The 23108-nt window shown below is 37.6% G+C and overlaps 1 protein-coding gene across 2 annotated transcripts in view; it reads right to left on the reverse strand.

Moving 5' to 3' along the window:
• NSMAF (neutral sphingomyelinase activation associated factor) overlaps positions 1 to 23108 on the reverse strand; it is a 76231-nt gene that overhangs the window by 33710 nt on the left and 19413 nt on the right. For both annotated transcript variants that reach the window (XM_008000707.3, XM_008000706.3), the window contains exons 3-9: positions 18521 to 18599; positions 18357 to 18424; positions 18241 to 18277; positions 14251 to 14301; positions 6526 to 6597; positions 6194 to 6241; positions 6035 to 6087 (exon numbers count right to left, since the gene is read on the reverse strand). In XM_008000707.3, the coding sequence (XP_007998898.1) occupies positions 6035 to 6087; positions 6194 to 6241; positions 6526 to 6597; positions 14251 to 14301; positions 18241 to 18277; positions 18357 to 18424; positions 18521 to 18599 (408 nt within the window). The remainder of the gene's footprint in view (positions 1 to 6034; positions 6088 to 6193; positions 6242 to 6525; positions 6598 to 14250; positions 14302 to 18240; positions 18278 to 18356; positions 18425 to 18520; positions 18600 to 23108) is intronic.

Consider the following 23108-nt stretch of genomic DNA (forward strand, 5'->3'; position numbering starts at 1 on the left):
GAACAGACACTTTTCAAAAGACGACATCTAAGCAGCCAATAGACACATGAAAAAATGCTCATCATCACTGGTCATTAGAGAAATGACGCAAATCAAAAACACAAAGAGATACCATCTCACACCAGTTAGAATGGCAATCATTAAAAAGTCAGGAAACAACAGATGCTGGAGAGGATGTGGAGAAATAGGAACACTTTTACACTGTTGGTGGGAGTGTAAATTAGTTCAACCATTGTGGAAGACTGTGATGATTCCTTAAGGATCTAGAACTAAAATTACCAACTGACCTAGCTATCCTATTACCAGATATATACCCAAAGGATTATAAATCATGCTGCTATAAAGACACATGCACACATATGTTCACTGTGGCACTATTCACAATATCAAAGACTTAGAACCAACCCAAATGTCCATCAATGGCAGACTGGATTAAGAAAATGTGGCACATATACACATGGAATACTATGCAGCCATAAAAAAGGATGAGCTCATGTCCCTTGCAGGGACATGGATGAAGCTGGAAATCATCATTCTCAGCAAACTATCACAAGGACAGAAAACCAAACACTGCATGTTCTCACTCACAGGTGGAAACTGAATAATGAGATCACTTGGACACAGGGTGAGAAACATCACACACCGGTGGGGGGGGGGGGGGGGAGCTGGGGGAGGAATGATAGCATTAGGAGAAATACCTAATGTAAATGATGACTTGATGGGTGCAGCAAACCAACATGGCATATGTATACCTATGTATCAAACCTGCACTTGTGCACATGTACCCTAGAACTTAAAGTATATTTTTTTTTAAAAAAAGGGAAATTTTAATATGAAGCTATATTATGAGTTTATATTTTTAATGATTTTATATTTTATTATATGATATATCAGATATTATTATGGAATTATTGCTAATGAAGTATGATAATGGTATCAAGGAATGGAGCATATCCTTCTAACAAGTACCTGCCGAAGTACTTAAAGGGGGAAGTGTTATGATACCTTGGAATTCAGTTTCAAAAGATTCAGAAAAAATATATACACATATATTATATACATAATACAAACATACACATTTATACATAGAAATAACACACACACACAGAGCAACAATGTGAGCAGGAGCAGGCATGACTTAAAGAAAATTTGGCAAAATGTTAAATTAACATCTGGTGAATCATAGGGGACCTGCCTTCATTGTATTAGTGTTTCAACTTGTGATGGTTCAAAATTTTTCAAAATAAAAAGTATTAAAAATAGTTTACCTTATATTCCTTTAATAAAAAATTATCTCCTCAGAAATATGATGAAAGCTTATCCTAGCAGAAGTTTACCTTTTTTTCTTCTACAGAAAGTATACAACACTGGAATATTTCATTTCATATTGTAAAAATCCCTTTCCCCAAATTCTTTAGCCTAATATTTCAGCAACTGGATACATTAAAACGTTCACAGTGAACCATTTTTTAAATGAATGTCATGCTGAAGCCCAGAATTGAAGTCTAAATTGCTACTTGGAAAAATGACACATTCTAAGTAGGTCAGAAGAAGCTAATTCTTCTTATTATTATTCCCTTTCCTTTCTAAAATGGAAACTATTCTTCCCTAAGCAATTCACTTACCTAATATATCCTGCCAGTATAAAAATGGAAAGAAAATTAATGCTATATAGTGAAGCAGAGAAAGAATCAAACAAACATAAACACAAAAAACACATTACTGGCCAGATGGCTTTACTGGCAAGTTCTTTAACACATTCAAATGTAGGGTAAGGGTCAAGATGACTGATTCCCAAATCTCACAAAGGTAGCAATAAAATAGAATATTACAAACTACTCTCATTTATAAACATAAGCTTCTAGCAAAAGCCTGGCACATAATAATCCATAAATAAATGAACCTATTCAACCAATACTCTCTGCTTTGTCCTAAGCATGAATGATTACAGATGCAAAAATCAAAAATAAAAATGCTAGTGAATAGAGACTGCAAATAATTCATAGATAAGATTTTGTAAATATAAAGAATCTAAATATACAGTTAATGGAATTGGTCATACAGTTTAGTAGGGTTGCTGAAAACAAAATGAGTACACTAAAACCTATTGCATTCTATATATCAACAATAAACAGAAAATGAAATTTTTAATAACATACCATTTATAATACCATCACAAATATGAAGTACTGGGAATAAATAAGATAGGAAAGATCTTTATGAAGAAAATCATAAGGAATATATTAAAGGGGACCTAAATAAATAGAGAAAAGACTATAGATTCACTGCAATGACAATCAAAATCCCAACACAATTGCTTTTATGGAAATTGACAAGCTGATTCTAAATTCAGATGGCAGTGCCTAAGACCAAGAACACTGAAGGCATAAGTGAAAAAGGAAAATAAGGTCTGGGGCCCTGCACTACCAGATGCCAATAGTTACCATAAAGGTATAATAATTAACTTAGTGATACCAGAGACGAAGACACAGACAAATCACCTAAATCTCCTTAATATAAGGCAATAAACAAGTAAGAGAATGGGATAATACAGAAATTTCATCTTTGTACAAAATGTATACTTAAGAAAAGCCAAGAAAGTCAATGAAAAAACCATTAGAACAGTAGGACTGTACTCTCTTGGACCCTATAGGTCGCCATAGGAAGGTACTTATTGCAACTTGAAGTCTCAGGAAAGACCTTCTAGAATAACTGAGAGCACAGTTGAAATAAGAAGAATAAGTAACAGCCAGGTGCAGAGAAGGAGGATGAGTTTTCTAAGCAGAGGGAACAAGAACAAAGGCTCAGAGGTAAGAGACAATGTGACGCAACAGAAACTGCAGGTAATGCAAATAACTAGGGCACAGAATTTAAGATGCATCATCAACGACTAGTAGTAAATAAGAGCTAGTACCTAAGAGTCTTAGGGCCATGTTAAGGTGTTTAGGCTTTATCCTGAAGGCACTGGGGACAGGCAGGGTCTTGAAAATTTTTATTTTATATATATATATATATATATTTTTTTTTTTTTTTTTTTTTTTTAGACGGAGTCTCGCTCTGTGGCCCAGGCTGGAGTGCAGTGGCCGGATCTCAGCTCACTGCAAGGTCCGCCTCCTGGGTTTACGCCATTCTCCTGCCTCAGCCTTCCGAGTAGCTGGGACTACAGGCGCCGCCACCACGCCCGGCTAGTTTTTTGTATTTTTTAGTAGAGACGGGGTTTCACCGTGTTAGCCAGGATGGTCTCCATCTCCTGACCTCGTGATCCACCCGTCTTGGCCTCCCAAAGTGCTGGGATTACAGGCTTGAGCCACCGTGCCCGGTCTATTTTATTTATATTTTTAATGGCCATTTATTGTATCACTTTCTCTTGGCAATATGAAATAATCCACAGAATTTTAAAGTGTATGGCTATAAAAGACTATTTGTTTCTTGGTACAGTAACCTTTGATACTGTCAATGAAAGAGAGGCATTTAAATTAACTTATTGAAAACTCTTTTGCTTGTTACTGTTCTAGGAGCTGGTTGGTGGGCACATAATCATGTTTGTTTTAGGAAGATAATTTTGTGGACCATATGAAGAGGCTGGAGGAGGAGAAGTAATTCCAGCTGAACCAAAGAGAGCTAACGGGGGTCTGGGAAAACGCAATGGCAGTAAAATGGAGAGAAACCATTAATTTCATTCACTGTAATATACCATACTGTGTGGATACAAGAGACCAGACAAGTTCCTACTCTCAGAGTTAATTTTATTATTTTTTTTTAACTTTTATTTTAGTTGCAGGGTACATATGCAGGTTTGTTATAGATAAAATAGGTGTCTTGGGGGTTTGTTGTACAGATTATTTTGTCACCCAGGTAATAAGTATGGTACCCGATAGGCAGATTTTTGATCCTCGCCCTCCTCTCTCCCATCCTCCACCCTCAAGTAGGCTCAGTGTCTATTGTTCCCTTCTTTGTGTCCATTTGTACTCAATGTTTAGCTCCTACTTATAAGTAAGAGTATGCGGTGTTAGTTTTCTGTTCCCACATTAATTTGCTCCAGCGCCATCCATGGCCTTCAGCTCCATCCAGTGTTGCTGCAAAGGGCATGATCTCTTTTTTTACGGCCGCAAAGTATTCCATGGTGTATATGTACCACATTTTCTTTTATCCAGTCTACCACTGATGGATATTTAGGTTGATTCTATGTCTTTGCTATTAATACTTTGAATAGTGCTGTGATAAGCCTATGTGTACATGTATCTTTATAGTAGAACGATTTATTTTCCATTGAGTATATATGCAATAATGGGACTGCTGGGTCAAATGGTAGCTCTGTTTTAAGTTCTTTGAGAAATCACCAAACTGCTTTCCACAGTAGCTGAACTAACTTACACTGCCACCAACAGGGTACAAGCATTCCCTTTTCTCTGCAACCTCAACAGCACGTTATTTTTTAAATAATAGCCACTTAAAATTTATTAAATTTTTAAAAATAATAGCCATTCTAACTGGTATAAGATGGTATCTCATTGTGGTTTTGATTTACATTTTTCTAATGATTAGTGGCATTGAGCCTTTTTTCAGATTTTTTTGGTTGCATGTATGTCTTCTTTTGAAAAGTGTCTGTTCATGTACTTGGCCTACTTTTTAATGGGGTTGTTCATTTTTTGCTTGTTTCTTCTAGATTCTGGATATTAGAACTTTGTCATGTGCAGAGTTTGCAAATATTTTCTCTCATTCTGTTTACTCTGTTGATAGTTTATTTTGCTGTGTAAAAGCTCTTTAGTTTAATTAGGTCTCATTTGTCAATTTTTGTTTTTGTTGTAATAGCTTTTGTGTCTTCGTCATGAAATCTTTGCTGGGGCCTATGTCCAGAATGGTATTTCCTAGATTTTCTTCAACAGTTTTTATAGTTTTAGGTTTTACATTTAAGTCTTTAATCCATCTTTAGTTAATTTTTGTATATGGTGTAAGGAAGGAGCCTAGTTTCAATCTTGAAGAATTTTAAACGGGCAGGTGATATGACCAAATAAGTTCTTTAGAAAGGACATTTTTAAAATTTATTATTTTATTTTCCGAGATGGGGTCTCACTCTGGAGTACAGAGGCATAATCATGGTTCACCGCAGCCTTGATCTCCTGGGCTCAAGGGATCCTCCCAACTTGCCTCTCAAGTAGCTGGGACTTCAAGTGTGCACCACATGTCCAACTTTTTTTTTTTTTTTTTTTTTTTTTTTTAAAGATGGGAGTCTCACACTGTTGCCCAGGCTGGAGTGCAATGGCATGATCTTGGCTCACTGCAACCTCCGCTTCTCGGGTTCAAACAATTCTTCTGCCTCAGCCTCCTGAATAGCTGGGATTACAGGTGCCCACCACCATGCCCAGGTAATTTTTTTGTGTTTTCAGTAGAGACAGGGTTTCACTATTTTGGCCAGCCTGGTCTTGAACTCCAGACCTCGTGTTCTGCCCGCCTCAGCCTTCCAAAGTGCTGGAATTACAGGCATCAACCACTGTGCCCAGCCTAATTTTTTAATTTTTAATTTTGCAGAAACAGGATCTCACTCTGTTGCCCAGGCTGATCTCAAACTCTGGAGCTCAAGTGATTCTCCCACCTTGGCTTTCTAAAGTGCTGGGATTATAGGCCTGAGCCACTACACCTGGCCCTTAGAAAGAACATATTTTACAACAGCGTCAGGTAGAGGGAGGAGAAGAGAAATGGAGAAGGGAAGATGGAGTCAGGTAGGTGAGCTAAATTAAGCTGTGCTAGTGTTCTGGGTGGGAGGTGACGGTGGCCTGAACTGATGCAACACAATGTGAAAACACAGAAGCAGAAACTGAAGCATCTAACAGATCTTTCTGACTGACAGACATCAGGATGGAGAAGAGTTGCAGAAGCCCTAGAGAGTTCTCCTGCACTGAGGCTGAGCCATTCTCTAAGACAAGCAGGTTTTGGGTGAGACCAATGATGACATCAGGCTTGGACCTGCTGAATGAGGCATACAGATGAAAATGCCCACTGCTTTTCTAATTAGGAAAGATTATTAGAAACCTACCTGTTTTTGTCAAATGATGTTCTAGCCAAACGAGACTGCAAAATAGCTGTTATCTATTAAAACAGAACCAGAAAAAAAGTATGAATATAAGTATTTATAAGTAAAATATCAATGCAAGTTCATTGGCAATCAAAGACACACATTGTTAGGAATACTTACCATGGCGGTTTGGTCACCCAATTTGTCAAGGCAGGATGCTCTGTGAAGCTACAATATCATAAACAAACATGAATTTATTTTTTCTCTCAGATGATATGAAGTATTTCTTTAGAAGCAATGAGAAACAGCAATCATTCTGTTAACAGTCAAGATTATTTCTGATATACCTATGGCTTCTTCCTAATATATAGTTTTTAAACTCAACATTTTAAGTCAATCTGCTACATATTTAGAAAATAGATGATGATTTGGGTAAGGTATATAAATACAAAATTTATAAAAACAGTTTCTGCCTCAGTTTGCTTTGAATTTTCTACCCAGCAAGTGCTTACCTGAAGCAACGTCTCCACAACATCTTCCACTTTCCCGGGAACATCCAATTCAAAAACATATTCCATTTTGCCCTAACGAAAAGGGGAAGATATCAAAATACAGGAAGAGAAGCAGTGTGTCAAACTATGCTACTTTAAGAAAATGTATACAGAACCTGCTATAATAAAATCTGCATAGTGTAACCTCCTCGCTGGAATGAGAGTTCTAGGAGAGCAAGTCTACATAATTTGCTGCTACATTTATTATTTATTATTTCCTTCCTTCTTCTAACTTTAGGTTTAGTTTGCTCTTCTTGTTCTACACCCTTAAAGTATAGAGTTAGGATTTTTTGTTGTTGTTGTTGTTGTTGAGACAGAGTCTTGTTCTGTTGCCCAGGCTGGAGTGCAGTGGCACGATCTCGGCTCACTGCAATCTCCAACTCCTGGGTTCAAGTGATTCTCCTGCCTCAGGCTCCCGAGTAGCTGGGGCTACAGGTGTGCACCACCATACCCGGCTAATTTTTGTATTTTTAGTAGAGACGGGGTTTCACCATGTTGGCCAGGCTGATCTCAAACTCCCGACCTCAGGTGATCCACCTGCCTCGGCCTCCCAAAGTGCTGGGATTACAGGTGTGAGCCACCACGCCCCGCCTAGAGTTAGGATTATTATTTGAGATATTTCTTCTTTCTTAACATAGACATTTAATTATATAAACTTCCGTGTTTATACTGCTTTTGCTGCATCACCTAAGTTTTGGTATACCGTGTTTTCATTTATCTCAAGATTTTTTAATTTCTCTTTCGTTTTTTTTTTTCTTTGACCCACTGGTTTTTTAAGAGAATGTTGTTCAATTTTCACGTATTTGTGAATTTCTCAGTTTTCCTTCTGCTGTTGATTTCTAGTTTCATTCCATTATGATTGGAAAAATATAAACACTATGATTTTAATCCTCTTAAATTTGTTAAGACTTGTTTTGTGACCTCACATGTGATCTGTCCTGGAGAATATTCCATGTGTTTGAGAGGAACGTGTATTCTGCTGCTGTTGGGTGGAAAGCTCTGCATGTCTGTTAGGTCCATTGGGTCTTACAGTGTTGTGCAAGTCCTCTGTTTTCTTACTGATGTTCTATCTGAATGTTCTACCCATTGTCGAAAGTGTGGTATTGAAATCTCCTACAATTATTGTGTTGCTATCTATTTCTTCCTTCAGTTCTATCAATGTTCGCTTCATATATTTAGATGTTCTGAGGTTGGGTACATACACATGGTGATGATTAATTTTATATGTCAGTTTGACTGGGCCATGGAGTGACCAAATGTTTGGTTAAACATTATTCCTGGGTATATCTGTGAGGATGTTTCTGGATGAGATTAGCATTTGAATTAGGAGACTGAGTAAAGCAGATTGCCCTCCCCAATGTGGGTGGGCCTCATCCAATTCACTAAGGGCCTAAATCTAATAAAAGGCAAAATGGGAAAAACACTCTTTCTTCCTGTCTTCAAGTTGGGATATTGGTTTTCTCCTGCCTTCAGACTTGGATTCAGACTCAGACTAAACCCCATACCACTGGCTCTCTCCTGGGTCTGGATTTCTTGGCCTCTATAATCACATGATTCAATACCTTATAATAAATCAATTTCTCTCTCTGTATATATGTATATGCATATGTATGTATGTACACACACATCCTATTGGTTCTGTTTCTCTGGAGAACCCTGACTAATGCATGCACATTTGTAATTATCTTTCTGATAAATTGACCCTTTTATCATTACATAATATCCTTCTTTGTCTCTTGTGAAAGTTTTTTATTCAAAGCCTATTTTGTCTGATATAAGTGTGGCCAGTTCTGTTCTCTTTTGGTTACCAAGCATGGAATATTTTTTCCCATCCTTTCACTTTCAGCCTATGTGTGTCCTTAAACCAAAAATGAGTCTCTTGCAGATGGCGTAGAGTTTTAGATTTTACTTGTTTTAATCCATTCAGGCACTCCACATTTTTTGATTGGGGAGTTTGATACACAGAGGGTAATTATTGATAGTGAGGGACTCACTATTGCCATTTTAACTGTTTTCTGTCTGTCTTGTAGTAGCTCATTTGTCCTCTTTTGTCCTCTGTCTCCCTTTGTGTTGACATTTTATTGTGACATATTTTGATTACTTTCTCATTTTCTTTTTTAAAATTTATTTTGATAGTTTTTGTGGTACAGGTGGTTTTTGGTTACTTAAATAGGTTCCCTGAGGTTTTGGTTTCCCTGTCACCTAAGCAGTGTACACTGTACCCAATATGTAGTTTTTTATCCCTCCCCACCCCCCGATCCTTCCCCCTAAGCCCGCAAAGTCCATTAGATAATTCTTTTATTTATTTTATTTTATTTTTTTGAGGCGGAGTCTCACTCTGTCACCCAGGCTGGATGGAGTGCAGTGGCGCTATCTCGGCTCACTGCAAGCTCTGCCTCCCGGGTTCACGCCATTCTCCTGCCTCAGCCTCCCGAATAGCTGGGACTACAGGCGCTTGCCACGCCCAGCTAATTTTTTGTATTTTTAGTAGAGATGAGGTTTCACCATGTTAACCAGGATGGTCTCGATCTCCTGACCTCGTGATCCGCCTGCCTCGGCCTCCCAAAGTGCTGGGATTACAGGCATGAGCCACCGTGCCTGGGGCCATTATATAATTCTTAAGTCTTTGCATCCTCATATCTTAGCTCCCACTTATAAGTGAGAACATACAATATCTGGTTTTCCATTCCTGAGTTATTTAACTTAGAATAATGGCCTTTAGCTCCATCCAAGTTGCTCAAAGGCCATTATTTCGTTTTATTTTATGGCTGAGTCGTATTCCCTGGTGTATATATAGGACATTTTCTTTATCCACTTGTTGGTTGATGGGCATTTATGTTGGTTTCATATTTTTGCAATTGCAAATTGTGCTACTATAACTATGTGTGTGCATGTGTCTTGTTCACATAATGGCTTTTCTTTGGGTAAATACCTGACAGTGGGATTGCTGGATTGAAAGGTAGTTCTACTTTTAATTATTTAAGGAATCTCTATACTGTTTCTCTAGTAGTTTTATTAGTTTACATTCCTACCAGCAGTGTAAAAGTGTTCCCTTTTCACCAAACTCATGCCAACGTCTATTATTTTTTGACTTTTTAATTATGGCCATTCTCACTAAGTAAAGTGGTATCTCATTGTGGTTTTAATTTGCATGACCTTGATAATTAGTAATGGTGAGCATTTTTTCATATGTTTGCTACTTGTTTGTATATCTTCTTTTGAGAATTGTCTATTCATGTTCTTTGCCTACTTTGACGGGATTATTTGTTTTTTGCTTGCTGATTTGTTTGAGGTTCCTCGTAGATTCTGGGTATTAGTCCTTTGCCGGATGTGTGGTTTGCGAAAATTTTCTCCCACTCTGTGGGTTGTTTGTTTACTCTGCTGGTTATTTCTTTTGCTGTGCAGAAGCTTTTTAGTTTAATTAGGTCCCATTTATTTATTTTTGTCTTTGTTGCATTTGCTCTTGAGTTCTTAGTCATGAATTCTTTGCCTACGCCCGAGAACTGGAACAAGACAAGGTTACCCACTTTCACCATTTCTATTCAACATAGTACTGGAAGTCCTAGCCAGAGCAACCAGACAAAAAACAGAAAGGGCATCCAAATTGGAAAAAAGGAGGTCAAACTGTCGCTGTCCACCGATGATGTGACCATTTACCTAGAAAACTCTAAAGACTCATCCAAAAAGCTTGTAGATCTAATAAATGAATTCAGTAAATTCTCAGGATAGAAAATCAATGTACACAAATCAGTAGCACTGCTATACACCAACAATGGCCAAGCTGAGAATCAAATCAAGAATTCCCTTCCTTTCATAACAGTTGCAAAATAAAATAAAATAAAATACTTAGGGTTATACTTAACCAAGGAGATAAAAGAGCTCTACAAGAAAAACTATAAAGTACTATTGAATAAATCATAGATGACACAAACAAATGGAAACATATCCCATGTTCATGGATGGGTAGAATCAATATTGTGAAAATGACCATATTGCCTAAAGCAAGCTACAGATTCAATGCAATTCTTATCAAGATACCACACAGAACTCTCATCAAAATACCTTTGTCTATCCTAAACAATCCTAAAATCCATATGGCACCAAAAAAGAGCCCAAATAGCCAAAGCAGTACTAAGCAAAAAGAATAAATCTGGAGGCATCACATTATTCAACTTGAAAATATACTACAAAGCTATAGTTACTAAAATAGCATGGGACTAGTATAAAAATAGGCACATAGACCAATGGAACAGAATAGACAACCCAGAAATAAAGCCAAATACTTATAGCCAACTGATCTTTGACAAAGCATACAAAAACATAAAGTGGGGAAAGGACAGCCTATTCAATAAATGGTGCTGGGAAAACTGGCAAGCCACATGTAGAAGAATGAAACTGGATCCTTATCTCTTACTTTATACAAAAATCAACACAAGATGGATCAAAGACTTAAACTTAAAAGTTGAAACCATAAAAATTCTAGATGATAATATTGGAAAAACTCTTCTTTTATATATCTTCTATAGGTATTTTCTCTGTGGTTACCATGGGTCTTATATAAAACATGTTAGAGTTATAATAATCTCTCTTAATCTGTTAACAGCTTCAGTCACATACAAAAACTATTCCTTCAAATACCTGTCTCCCTTTATGTTAATGATATCTCAAATTACATTCATTTATATTGTGTATTCATTAACACAGATTTCTAGTTATGGGGTTTTTATACTTTTGTCTTTCAATTTGTATACCAGAATTAAAACTGATTTACACACCACCATTACAGCCCTACAGTATTCTGTATTTGCCTTTATCAGCAAGATTTATAATTCCTACATTTTCATACTGGTGTGTAGTATCTTTTTGTTTCAAATTGAAGGACTCACTTTAGCATTTCCTATAAAGCAGATTTAATGGTGGTAAACTCTGAGCTTTTGTTTATCTGGGAAAGTCCTTATCTCTCCATTTTTTTCAAGGACAATTTTGCCAGATACAGTGTTCCTTGTTGGCAGGCATTTTTGTCTGTTTGTTTGTTTTATTTTGCTTTGTTTTGTTTTTACCATTCTGAATTTATCATCCAATTTTCTGACCTGCAAGCTTTCTGGTGAAAAATCTGATCATTTTATGGGGGCTGTCTTCTGTGGCCAGTTACTTTTCTCTTGCTGCTTTCAAAATTAACTCTTACTTCTGATAACATGATTATCATGTGTCTTGGTAAGGACATCTCTGAAGTCCTCCTATGTGGAAGACTTCTTAAATCTGGTGTCCATCTCCTTCCCCAGTTTTGGCAAATTTGGGACCATTATCTCTTTAAATACACTTTCTGTTTCTTTCTCTCTTCTCTTTCTTGAACTCGCATATTGTGTATTTGGTCCATTTGAGGGTGTGTCATTAGTACTTTAGGCTTTCTTAACTCTTTTTCATTCTTTTTTCTCTTAGCTCCCCTGACTGGATAATTTCAAAAGACCTGTGCTCCAGTTTGCTGATTTTTTTCTTCTGCTTTATAGTCTGTGCTGAACTTCTCTGGTGAACTTTTTAGTTAAGTTACTGCATTCTTCTCCAAAATTTCTGTTCAGTTCTTCTTTATATTTTCTTTGTTAATATTCTCTTTGTTAAAATTCTCATTTTCTTCATGCATAATTTTCCTAAACTCATTAAGCATCTTTATGACAATAGTTTTGAATTCCTTGTCAGGTAATTAATATAGTTCCTTTTCTTTAGAGTTGGTTTCTGAAAATTTATTTTGTACCTTTGATTGAACTATTTTTCTCTGATTCTTTGTGCTCCCTCTAATTCTATGCTAATATCCACACATTAAAAACAACAACAACAACAAAAAACAGTTACCTCTCCAGTCGCTAAGGACTGGCTTCATACAGGGAGAGAGACCTTCATTAATCAGCCTGGCTAGAGATGCTGGAGGCCTCTCAAACCTTTTCTATGGAAGTGTCTTCTCTGGACTTATGCATGTAGATTCCTAATTAGAGAAATTTATTGGTTTCATTTTTTTTCAGAAGCTTGGAATCCTTTGCTGTCTCTGGTGTCTAGATGTCTGCTGTACACAAGTCCTTTGAAGCAGTAGCATGCTACCCAGTTCTCTTTTGCTATCAGTGGCTCCAGGCATCTAGAGTATGCAGGATTCCATCTGTACTCTGAGACAGAGGAGACAGAAGCCAATCCCTTGTGCAGTTCCCCTGAAAAGTCAGAACTCTGGATGTATAGTCCAATTTTCTCTTTCCCTCTCCAGGGAGAAGCTAGAAGCTGGGAAATGTCTTCCCAGTCATGTGGTGCTGTGTGGGACGGATGATGGCCAGATAGTGACACAAATTTTTATACCGGCTTTGATGTGGTTAGTTTCATGCTCACCTGGGGTGCAGGATCCTCTTAACTGGTTTCTAGATTTCTCATAAAGGGAATTTGTCCATGTGTTGTTGAATCAGTGTCTTCACAAGAGGAACGGGGGGCTAGAACTTCCTATTCTGCAATCTTGCTGCTGTCATTCCACCTTACCTCCTTTTTTTTTTTTTAATCTGAGAGTGCTTTGGTATTTTAATTCACATTGGAACAAAAGAGCTTTTCTTTACTCAGACAACCTCACTTTTATTTCCTTTCACATAATTTTTCAATGAACCATGTGCAGGTATGCAATTCAGCTGGCTCTCATGAGAACCTTTAGAGGGACAGCACCCCAGGTGAGTGGTTCTCAACTTGGGGGTAGGGTTTCCTATTGCTCCAGAGGCTTTTGTCAATGTGTGGAGGTGCTGTAACAACAACAAGGGGAGCAGTGTACAAGAGGCATTTGTTAGGGGAAAGAGCTGTAATATAAGCAACAGCCCTACACAATAAAGAACCATCCTGCCCAAAATGCCAAGAGCACCACTTGAAAATAATTAAATCTCAGTATTTATAATTTCTGACTAATCAGTGCAGGCAAGTATTTCTTGTCCGTAAAACCCAGAGGCCACTGAGTATACAATTTGTGCCGCCTAAGAGATTGTAGACTGGCCTGAAACTGAAATTCAGTCAGCCTGCGGGACTATGTTTGCCCACAAAGGATGGCTTTTCCTAACTCACACAGATCTCATTATAAGGAGCACTAGCCCCGTCCTTAGGTCCTGTAAAAACTCTCTTTTAGTAGGAGTTATCCCTCTACTATGTATTAAGCTAAAGCATAAAGAATTCAAGTACAGAATAGTTAAATGAAATGTCTATGCTTACTTGAAAAGTCCCAGGGAACTAGACATTGTATTCAAGTCTACTCATAGTTTCTACCTAATTAAGAGTACTTACAAATTATTATTGAGTTCTCAAATAAGAATATGTTATAACCAGTAAATATTTCTAGAATATTTTTAAAACTAAATTTTTTGGTAATGTACTGGTAAATTCTCAGTAACACCCAGTAAACAATCTTATAAATAATGTATATTCTGATTTTAATTTCTAATCAAATCATTTGAGTGGTTTTTCTTGATTTAGGCACTTTTTTAAATTCAAAAACTTAATTGAATTCTCTTGAACTAAAACCTGTGGTTCCCTTGGGTAATTCTGTTATAACTTCCAGGTAAGAAGCTTTTAAATGCTCATTATTATTATACTTGATTAAAGATGTTAACAGAGTCACAAAATTTTACTGCTCAAAATGACTATATAAATTGCCGGAAATACATGAAAAGCTTTACTTACCCTTTCTATTTTATATGGTGCAACAACATTATGTTCTTTAATGAAATATACCTGAGCAAGAAAAATCAATACTTGTAATAACCAAAATGTTTCATTGTAAAGAGTAACTACAAATTAGGTCACTATAAATCAAATGTTTTAAATCATTGTTATATAATCTCTAGTTCCAAAAGTATTTGCTTTAGTATTAGTATTAGTATGGCTTTAAAGTACTGGTGTTAAAATAACAAATATCAAATTAAAAAGAGAATAATCCAGGCAATAAGAGAGCAACAATTACAAGATAAATAAATACAGAAGATGTTTTATGAATGCCATCACTTGCACCAAGTAACCAAGTAGACAGGGAAGGAGGCTAATCCAAGTGCTGATTTTTTAAGAAACGTGTAAAACAAAGTTACTGTGGTATGAAATATGTTCACTAACATAAAGAAACCTTAGAGGTAATCTGGGCACATGGTGTTTTCACATGCACTGGGCTACCAGTCCTCACATAGTATATTAATAACTATGTGGAATACGTGACACCATCTACCAGAGCCATCAATCTCCTTGTACCTATACCTTCATCACTGCTTTTCCCTCTGCAACAATGGAAGCTGCCTGAGCTCTCAAAGTTCAGCCTCTCTACTAGGGCACAGAATATGAACACCTCCCCAAACCTGTCAGATATTCAAAAACTTTGCTCCTAGGATTATATACGGCACTCTCCCTTTTACACCACCCCCCCCCCAACATACACACACACACTTCCGCTTAATCTCACATCCTCCTTTTGCCATTTCTGTTCCTTTTTGTGGCAGAATTAGTTGCAAGAGTTGTCTGTACCTTCCCTTTGGGCCCATGACAGGTTTTCATCCCTACTATACTATTGAAACCACTTTTAGATGGTCACACGAACTGCACAAGATCTCCATGTCACTATATAGTCAATTCTCAAGTCTTCCTTGACCCTCCTTCTCAGAGCATGTGACAAAGCTGATGGCTCTTCCTGAAGCAGTTTTCCACATGGCTTCCTGGACACCTGCTCCTGCTTCTCTCCAACCTCACTGGCTACTCCTTCTGTCTACTTTTGGACCCTGCTTTCTTCCCTACGTCTTTAAGTTAGAGAGCTGCAGAGCCTGAGTTCTCACACCTCTCTGTCCACTCTCAGTCCCCAGGAAATCTTATCCAGCCACAGGGCTTTAAAAAGTCTCTAGAAACTTCCAGCTCCCCAGTATGTCTTGCTAGCCTCTGCCTCCTCTCTGAAACCCAGATGGATGCATCCAAATGCCTGCTGGACGTCTCCCCTTAGAGTTCTCATGGCCATCTCAAATCTCACATTCTACCTGAAGCCTGCTCCTTCCCAACTCTCTTTATCGCTATAAAGGGCACTACTGGCCATCTCATTGTAGTCATTCTTGTCTGTTCCCTTTTATACCCTGTGACTAATCCGTCAGCACATCTGTTGGGTTTTCTTCAGAATATATCTAGACAATGACCACCTCTCATCATCCTGGTCCAATACACGCAGATTTCTGGAACACTCCAATAGGTCTCCTTGCTTCCACTCTTGCCCTGGTTTGTACAGCGTGTTTGTTACCCAGCCCCCAGAGAGATTTACATACAAATCAGACATGCCCCTTCTCTTCCAGCTCTCCAGTGGTGTTTCTCTCTGTGCTTTACTCTACGTCCCTTCCTTGGCCTGCAAGGCCCTGCATGACGTGGTCCCTGCCCCTATTCCAGCCTCCCTTTAGTGTTCTCCTCGACTCGCGCAGCCCAGGAGCACTCACACTCCTACGCCTCCCACCTGTTAAGGACATGCCCACCTTCAGGCTTCTCCCCTGCCACTCTCTGTACCTGTAATGCCAGTGCTTGTGACAATTGCACGGCTCAATGCCTTAAGCCTTCTGAGTCTCTTGGTAAGCGGCCTCTTCTCAGTGAGGCATCCCTGACCACTCTTTCTAAAGCAGCGCAAGAACATTCCTTATCATTTTCTATCCTTTTGTCTTACGTTCATTTTCTTCATAGTATTTGTCAATACCTGACATTAGAGGAGATGTTTATTGTCTGTCTTCCCCATTGAAAAGTAAACTCCATGGGGCAACAGGTTTCAGATAACTTGTTCTTCCCTAGATCTCCAGAGCCTTGAATATAACACTTATTGAATCCATGAGTTGAATCTGTTATTCATATAGACATGCACACACCCTTCTTTAGCAGCAACAAAAAAATTGGAAGCAAAACTCTCTAAATATAAAGCACCACACCATATTTCTGAGATTTTGCGACCTAGTATATAAGCAAAACACCCAAAAGTTGCCTGGTTGTATACTTGACACAGGAAGCTTTAAATAATACTTGAAAGAGTAGCTTGTGTCAGGCTGGTTTTGAGTTGGCTTCATACAAGACCTCTTCCATAAACTATTAAAAGTAGGTGGAGGAATTTGGGGGCTTTATTCCTAAGCCCAAAGTTATTAAATTTTTACTAAAATAACTAAAATATATAGTTTTATAATGAAAACCCTATCTCCAAGTGAAAAAGTACCTCTTCCTTTCAAGATATGGGCTTTGTAGAACAAGGTCATGAAGTAGAATGACATGATAGACATGAGAGGATGGGAGGGGGGTTATTAATAATGATGTTTGGTCCCCAGAGCAGTAGATGGCTGTCACTGTCTTCACATATACCAGTTAAAACAATATGAAGTTAAGGAAGCCTGTGAAATGTTTTCTTCCTTAAAATTAATAGAATCATGTGTAATCCCAGCACTTTGGGAGGCCGAGACGGGCGGATCACGAGGTCAGGAGATCGAGACCATCCTGGCTAACACGGTGAAACCCCGTCTCTACTAAAAATACAAGAAAATTAGCCGGGCGTGGTGGCAGGCGCCTGTAGTCCCAGCTACTCGGGAGGCTGAGGCAGGAGAATGACGTAAACCCGGGAGGCAGAGCTTGCAGCGAGCCGAGATCGCGCCACTGCACTCCAGCCTGGGGCACAGAGCAAGACTCTGTCTCAAAAAAAAAAAAAAAAAAAAAATTAATAGAATCATGGAAGGTAGATATAGAAAATCAAATAATCTGCTACCTCTCAGCGTTCATAAAATAATTTTCAACACACATTACAAGTGTTCTGTGAACAAAAGGCTTCAGTGATAGAAAAAGTGCTGGGAGCATGCTCTTCCCCTCCCCATCTGCCTCCTTGGGACACTCTGCTCTGTTGCATGAGAGGATTTAAGTCACGTTCTGAAGTCAGAAAGTCTGTGCATCTTTGTTCTCACAGCTTTTCTTACCCCTTACTTGATCCCAGAACAATTCGTCTCTGAACACTCCAACTCCCCAAGGAACGAGAACTCTGCAGAAAGTCAAGGCAACATCTGCTAACCCTTTCGCTTTAAAGATGAAGAGGGTAAAGTCCAGAGCCAAAAGAAAGTAGTCTCTTCTTATTTACAATTCTATAATCTACATACTAATTAATAATATGACAGAAGAAAAACATGTTTTAATTGACCTTTTATTGCCAATGCTGTCCTGCTATATTGAGGGCAGTGGTGGGTGCATAAATGTAAAGGGAATAAATCTGGAATGAACAAAAGGTTATGACCACAAGGGTCATAATGATACAAGACCACCAATCCCAAGTCCTTGCCTTGGTTGTCCTAAGTCCCTGAGATCATTTAAGTGGCGTGGCACTGGCCTCTTGCCTTCTAAATAGCTAGGAAGCTATAGGAAGAGCTGCATCCCTTCATTTCAAGCCTCGTAAATCGTAAATCTTGAGAGTTCCAAGGACAAAACCGCAAGCCCACAGATACCACATACTTAATAAACATGAAGAAGCCCATTAGAGATCACATCTTTTTAAAAGTATATTTCTCAATGACTGAATTCTAAAAGCATTTGAATTCTATTCCATGGTCTTCATCTGATATCTCTACAAATAAATAATTTCATTCATGCACATATATATGAATGTTCATTCAGATTAGGAAAAAATATTTATTATGTGCTTACCTGACTGAAAATGAGTGAAATACTCCCAGATTTTGCCCTAAAATGCAGATAAAAGTCATTAAATATATACAGCTTTTTGGTTGAAGTAAAATTAAACAGTGGTGAAAATGACATACTTTGTGAAGTGTCTATTGGCTCCATTTTCTCCATGCTTTCCTATTTTTATACAGTCTCTCAAAGGAATCTGGATAAAATTGAGAGAAATATTGTAAAAATCAGGAAACGTAAGATGTACACAAAAAAATAGGAATGTTTCTGTTTGTATTTAAAATGTGTTTACCTTGATGATGGGCTGGGATATTGCATCTGGTTCAAAAATCGCTGATTTTGAACATATTTTTAAGGAGCCTCTGATTTTCCTAGGGATCCAAGTACAACAGATTGTTTGATGAGCATAACAAAAATCTCAAGACAATCATAGTACATTTTAATTAGAGAGCAGGTTACTAAAGCATCGCATAATAAAAGATCAACAATGCATATAAAGAGAAACTCTATTTTTAGATTAACTGGTAAAACAAAACACAGAATAGTGGTTCATACTGGCATTTACAATTCAAATGTTAGAGATTTTTTAAGTTAACTTCTTTGATTTATATGTGTATCACCATATAGTTTACAGTATCTATTGGCTAGAAACTTAATGTATCCAAGAAACATCACATTGAGAAACAGTCTTACAGACTGAAAATGCCTACTCACCCTACCCCAGAGTAACACTGCCTGTTCTTTCGTGCGCAGTAAATGTTTACTTTAGCTTTCTATTTTCAGTGATCAATATATATGTACTGAATAGTTGAGAAGGCCCATCCTACTGAAGGTCATGATTTGGTTTGCAATTCTTTCTCAAAGGGTTTTTGAAATTTTATATCATTTCATATCATTTTTCTAAGTTGTTAACTGCATTTATTTTTCAAATACCCAAAATTACCCAATAGTAACATAAAAACTTTTATGAAATGTCTAAACATACACAAATAGAATAGAAAACTCCCATGTACCAATGGCCTAGCACTGCAATTGTCAATATGTGGTCATTCTTGTCTTGTGTATAACCCCCTGGGACCCTGCTGAATAACACAGAAAATTACTGACATCATACACTTTATCCATAAATATTTTAGCAAAAATCTCTGAAGACAGGCTCTCTTAATAAGTGACCAATCATGAACACACTCTAAAAAATTAATAATTCCTTAATGTTATCATGTATACAGTCAGTGTTTAAATTTTTCTATTTCATAAATGTGTTTTCATAGCCAGTTTTCTCAAATCAAAACCCTAATGAAGTCCATTTTACATTTAGTTGACATGTCTTTTACATCTCTTAATCTAAAATAATTTTCCCACATTATGAATTTGGCTGAATGCATCACTGTGGTGTTCTTCCAACCTATGCATTGCCTCCAAATTATTTATAAGATCTTCTGACAAGAATACTTTCAGAGGTAGTGCACGGGTACTGCCTTCACATCCAGAGGCACCGGGAGGATCAGGTGACATCAATCTCCATATATCCATTACAAAATTTCCCAGCAGCTTCTCTCACCTAAAGGTTTTAGCAGCCATTGAAAATTACTATCTAGATCAAGGGCTGGTAAACTTTCTGTAAAGAGCCAGACAGTAAATATTTTTGCTTTGTGGGCCATATGGTCTCGGTCACAACCATTCAACTTTGCTGTTATAGGGAAAGCAGCCACACACAGTATGTACACAAATGGGTGTGGCTGTGTTCCAGTAAAACTTTAAAAGAACAAGTGGCAGCTCAGATGTGGCCCAAGGGCTGCAGTTTGCCAAGCCCTGCTGTGAATCCATTCTTTCATTATGCATTGAAATTTTATCATTCCTTCTATGTTATGAGCTAGAATTTGTCAACAAAGAACAACTTTACTTATCAGCAATTTGGCTACCCTGAAGTACAATTTGTACAGGAAAGTAACAAAAATGCTTTATTCTTTACCTTTATCAAGTGCCACAAAATGAGTTGTTGTCTTCCTATCCTTTGAGGGTAACGGATTAAGATTATACACACACACACACACACACACACACATTTATACAATTACGTACTCATCAATTTTAACATTTATGAAACATTTCAATCCACTGCAGAGGTTATTATGTTTTGATGCTTACCTGTCCCATTTTTGGCCCAGTGTTAGCCTCTTTTACTTGCTCCTGCATCCTTTTAATTCATTTACAGTAGTCTTTGATACCTTCCTAACTTGCCAGTATGACAGGATGTCCCAGGTTCATCTCACACATTTCCTGCCTGTGACGTAGAATCAGCCATTTCTCCAAAGAACCCCTATCCTTTCAGTGGGAAGTGGTATTAAGAGACCATATTCTTGGTGCCAATTGCTACTGAGTTATTTCTAGACCTTTTCAAATGATAGGGATAAGAAATATTGCCATTTAAAGAGAAAAGCAACACAAAGATGCCCACTCTTACCGCTACAACATAGTACTGGAAATCCTAGCCAGAGCAATTTGGCAAGTAAGAGAAAGAAAAGGCATCCAAATTGGAAAAATTAAACTGTCTCTGTTTGCAAATAATAGATTTTATATATTAAAAAAACCCTAAGGATTCTACCAAAAAAAACTATACAAACCAACAAACAAATTCAGTAAAACTGAAGAATACAAAATCAATACACAAAAACCAGCATTGCATTTCTATATGCTAACAATGATCTATCCAAAAGAAAAAAAAATACAGAAACAATTCAATTTATAAAAGCACCAAAAGAAAAATAAAACAGGAACAAATTTAACCAAGGAGGAAAAAATCTGTACACTGAAAACTACAAAGAACTGATAAAAGAAACTGAAGTCGACACAAATAAATTGAAAGATACATGGTGTTCACAGACTGGAAGAATTAACACTGCTAAAATGTCCATATTTTCCAAAGCAATCTACAAATTAAAAGCAAACCCTATTAAAATCCCAATGGCATTTTTAACGGAAACAGAAAAAAAATTAACACTGATATGGAATCACAAAATAAAATACCCAAAGCAATCTGTTTTGCTTCATTTTAAGAAATGGGATCTCGCTATGTCACCCAGGCTAGAGTGCAGTAGCATGATTATAGTTCACTGCAGCCTCAAACTGGGCTCAATCAATCCTCCTGCTTCAGTTTTCTGAGTAGTCGTGACTCCAGGTGTGCACTACCATGCCCAGCTAATTTTTAGTTTTTTGAGAGATGGGATCTTGCTAGGTTGCTCAGGCTGGTCTCCAACTCCTGGCCTCAAGTGATCCTCCCCCCTCAGCCTCCTGAGTAGCTGGATTACAGGTGCGAGCCACCACGCCCAGTCCAAAGTAATCTTGAACAAGAACAAAACTGGTGGCATCAAACTACCTGGTTTCCAAATATGCTACAAAGCTACATTAATCAAAACAGCATGATACAGCCATATAGACCAATGGAACACAATAGAGAAAACAGAAATACATCCACATATATGCAGTCAACTAATCATCCACAAAGGTGCCAAAAACACACAATGAAGAAAGGGTAGTTTATTTAATAAATGGTGTTGAAAAAACTAGATATCCCCGTGGAAAAAAATAAAAGTGAATGCTTACCTCATCCCCTACATAAAAATCTACTTGAAATGAACTGAAGACTTAAATGTAAGTCCTGAAATTGTAAAACTGCTGAAAGAAAAAATAGGGAAAAGCTTCTCAACATTGGTCTGGGCAATATTTTGGACATGACTCCAAAAGCACAAGCAATATAAGCAAAAATACACAAATGGGATTACATAAAACAAAAAGCTTCTGTACAGCAAGAAAAATAATTAACAAAGTCAAAAGACAACCTATGGAATGGGAGAAAATATTTGAAAATCATACTTCTGATAAGGGGCTAATATCCAAAATACATTAAAAACTCAAACAACTCGACAGTATAATAAGAAAACAAATAGCCTATTAAAAGACAGGCAGAGGATTTGAATAGACATTTCTCAAAAGAAGACATACAAATGGCTGGGTGCGGTGGCCCATGCCTGTAATCCCAGCACTTTGGGAGGCCGAGGCGGGTGGATCACATCAGGAGATCCAGACCATCCTGGTTAACACGGTGAAAACCCGTCTCTACTAAAAATACAAAAAAATTAGCCGGAAGTGGTGGCACACACCTGTAGGCCCAACTACTTGGGAGGCTGAGGCAGGAGAATTGCTTGAACCCAGGAGGCAGAGGTTGCAGTGAGCAGAGATCATGCCACTGCACTCCAGCCTGGGTGACAGAGTGAGACTCCTTTTCAATTAAAAAAGAAGAAGAAGAAGAAGAAGACATACAAATGGCCAACAAGCATATGAAAAGATCCTCAGCAGCCTTAATCATCAGAGAAAAGCAAATCAAAACCACATTGAGCTATTGCCTCACACCTGTTAGGATGGCTATTATCAAAAAACAAAAGATAACAGATGTTGGCAAGAGCGTGGAGAAAAGAGAACCCTTATATACTGCTGGTGGGAATGTGAATTGCTTTAGCCATTAAAGAAAACAGTAATGGCTAAAAAACTAAAAAAAGAACTACCATACTACCCAGCAATCCCACTTCTAGGTATACATCCAAAGCAAATGGAATCAGTATGTTGAAGATGTATCTGTACTCCCATGTTCATTACAGTATTATTTACAGTAGCCAAGATTTGAGGTCAATCTAAGTGTCCATTGATAGACGAATGAATAAAGAAAATATTATATATATGAATATAAAACATATAAAAATAGACATATATACATACACACAATGGAACAGTATTCAGCCTCAAAAAAGAAGGAAATCCTGTTACTTGTGGCCATGTGGATGGACTTGGAGGACATTATGCTAAGTAAAATAAGCCAGCCACAG

Source organism: Chlorocebus sabaeus, chromosome 8 (assembly GCF_047675955.1).
Source record: "Chlorocebus sabaeus isolate Y175 chromosome 8, mChlSab1.0.hap1, whole genome shotgun sequence".
In the NCBI taxonomy this organism is placed as follows: domain Eukaryota; kingdom Metazoa; phylum Chordata; class Mammalia; order Primates; family Cercopithecidae; genus Chlorocebus; species Chlorocebus sabaeus.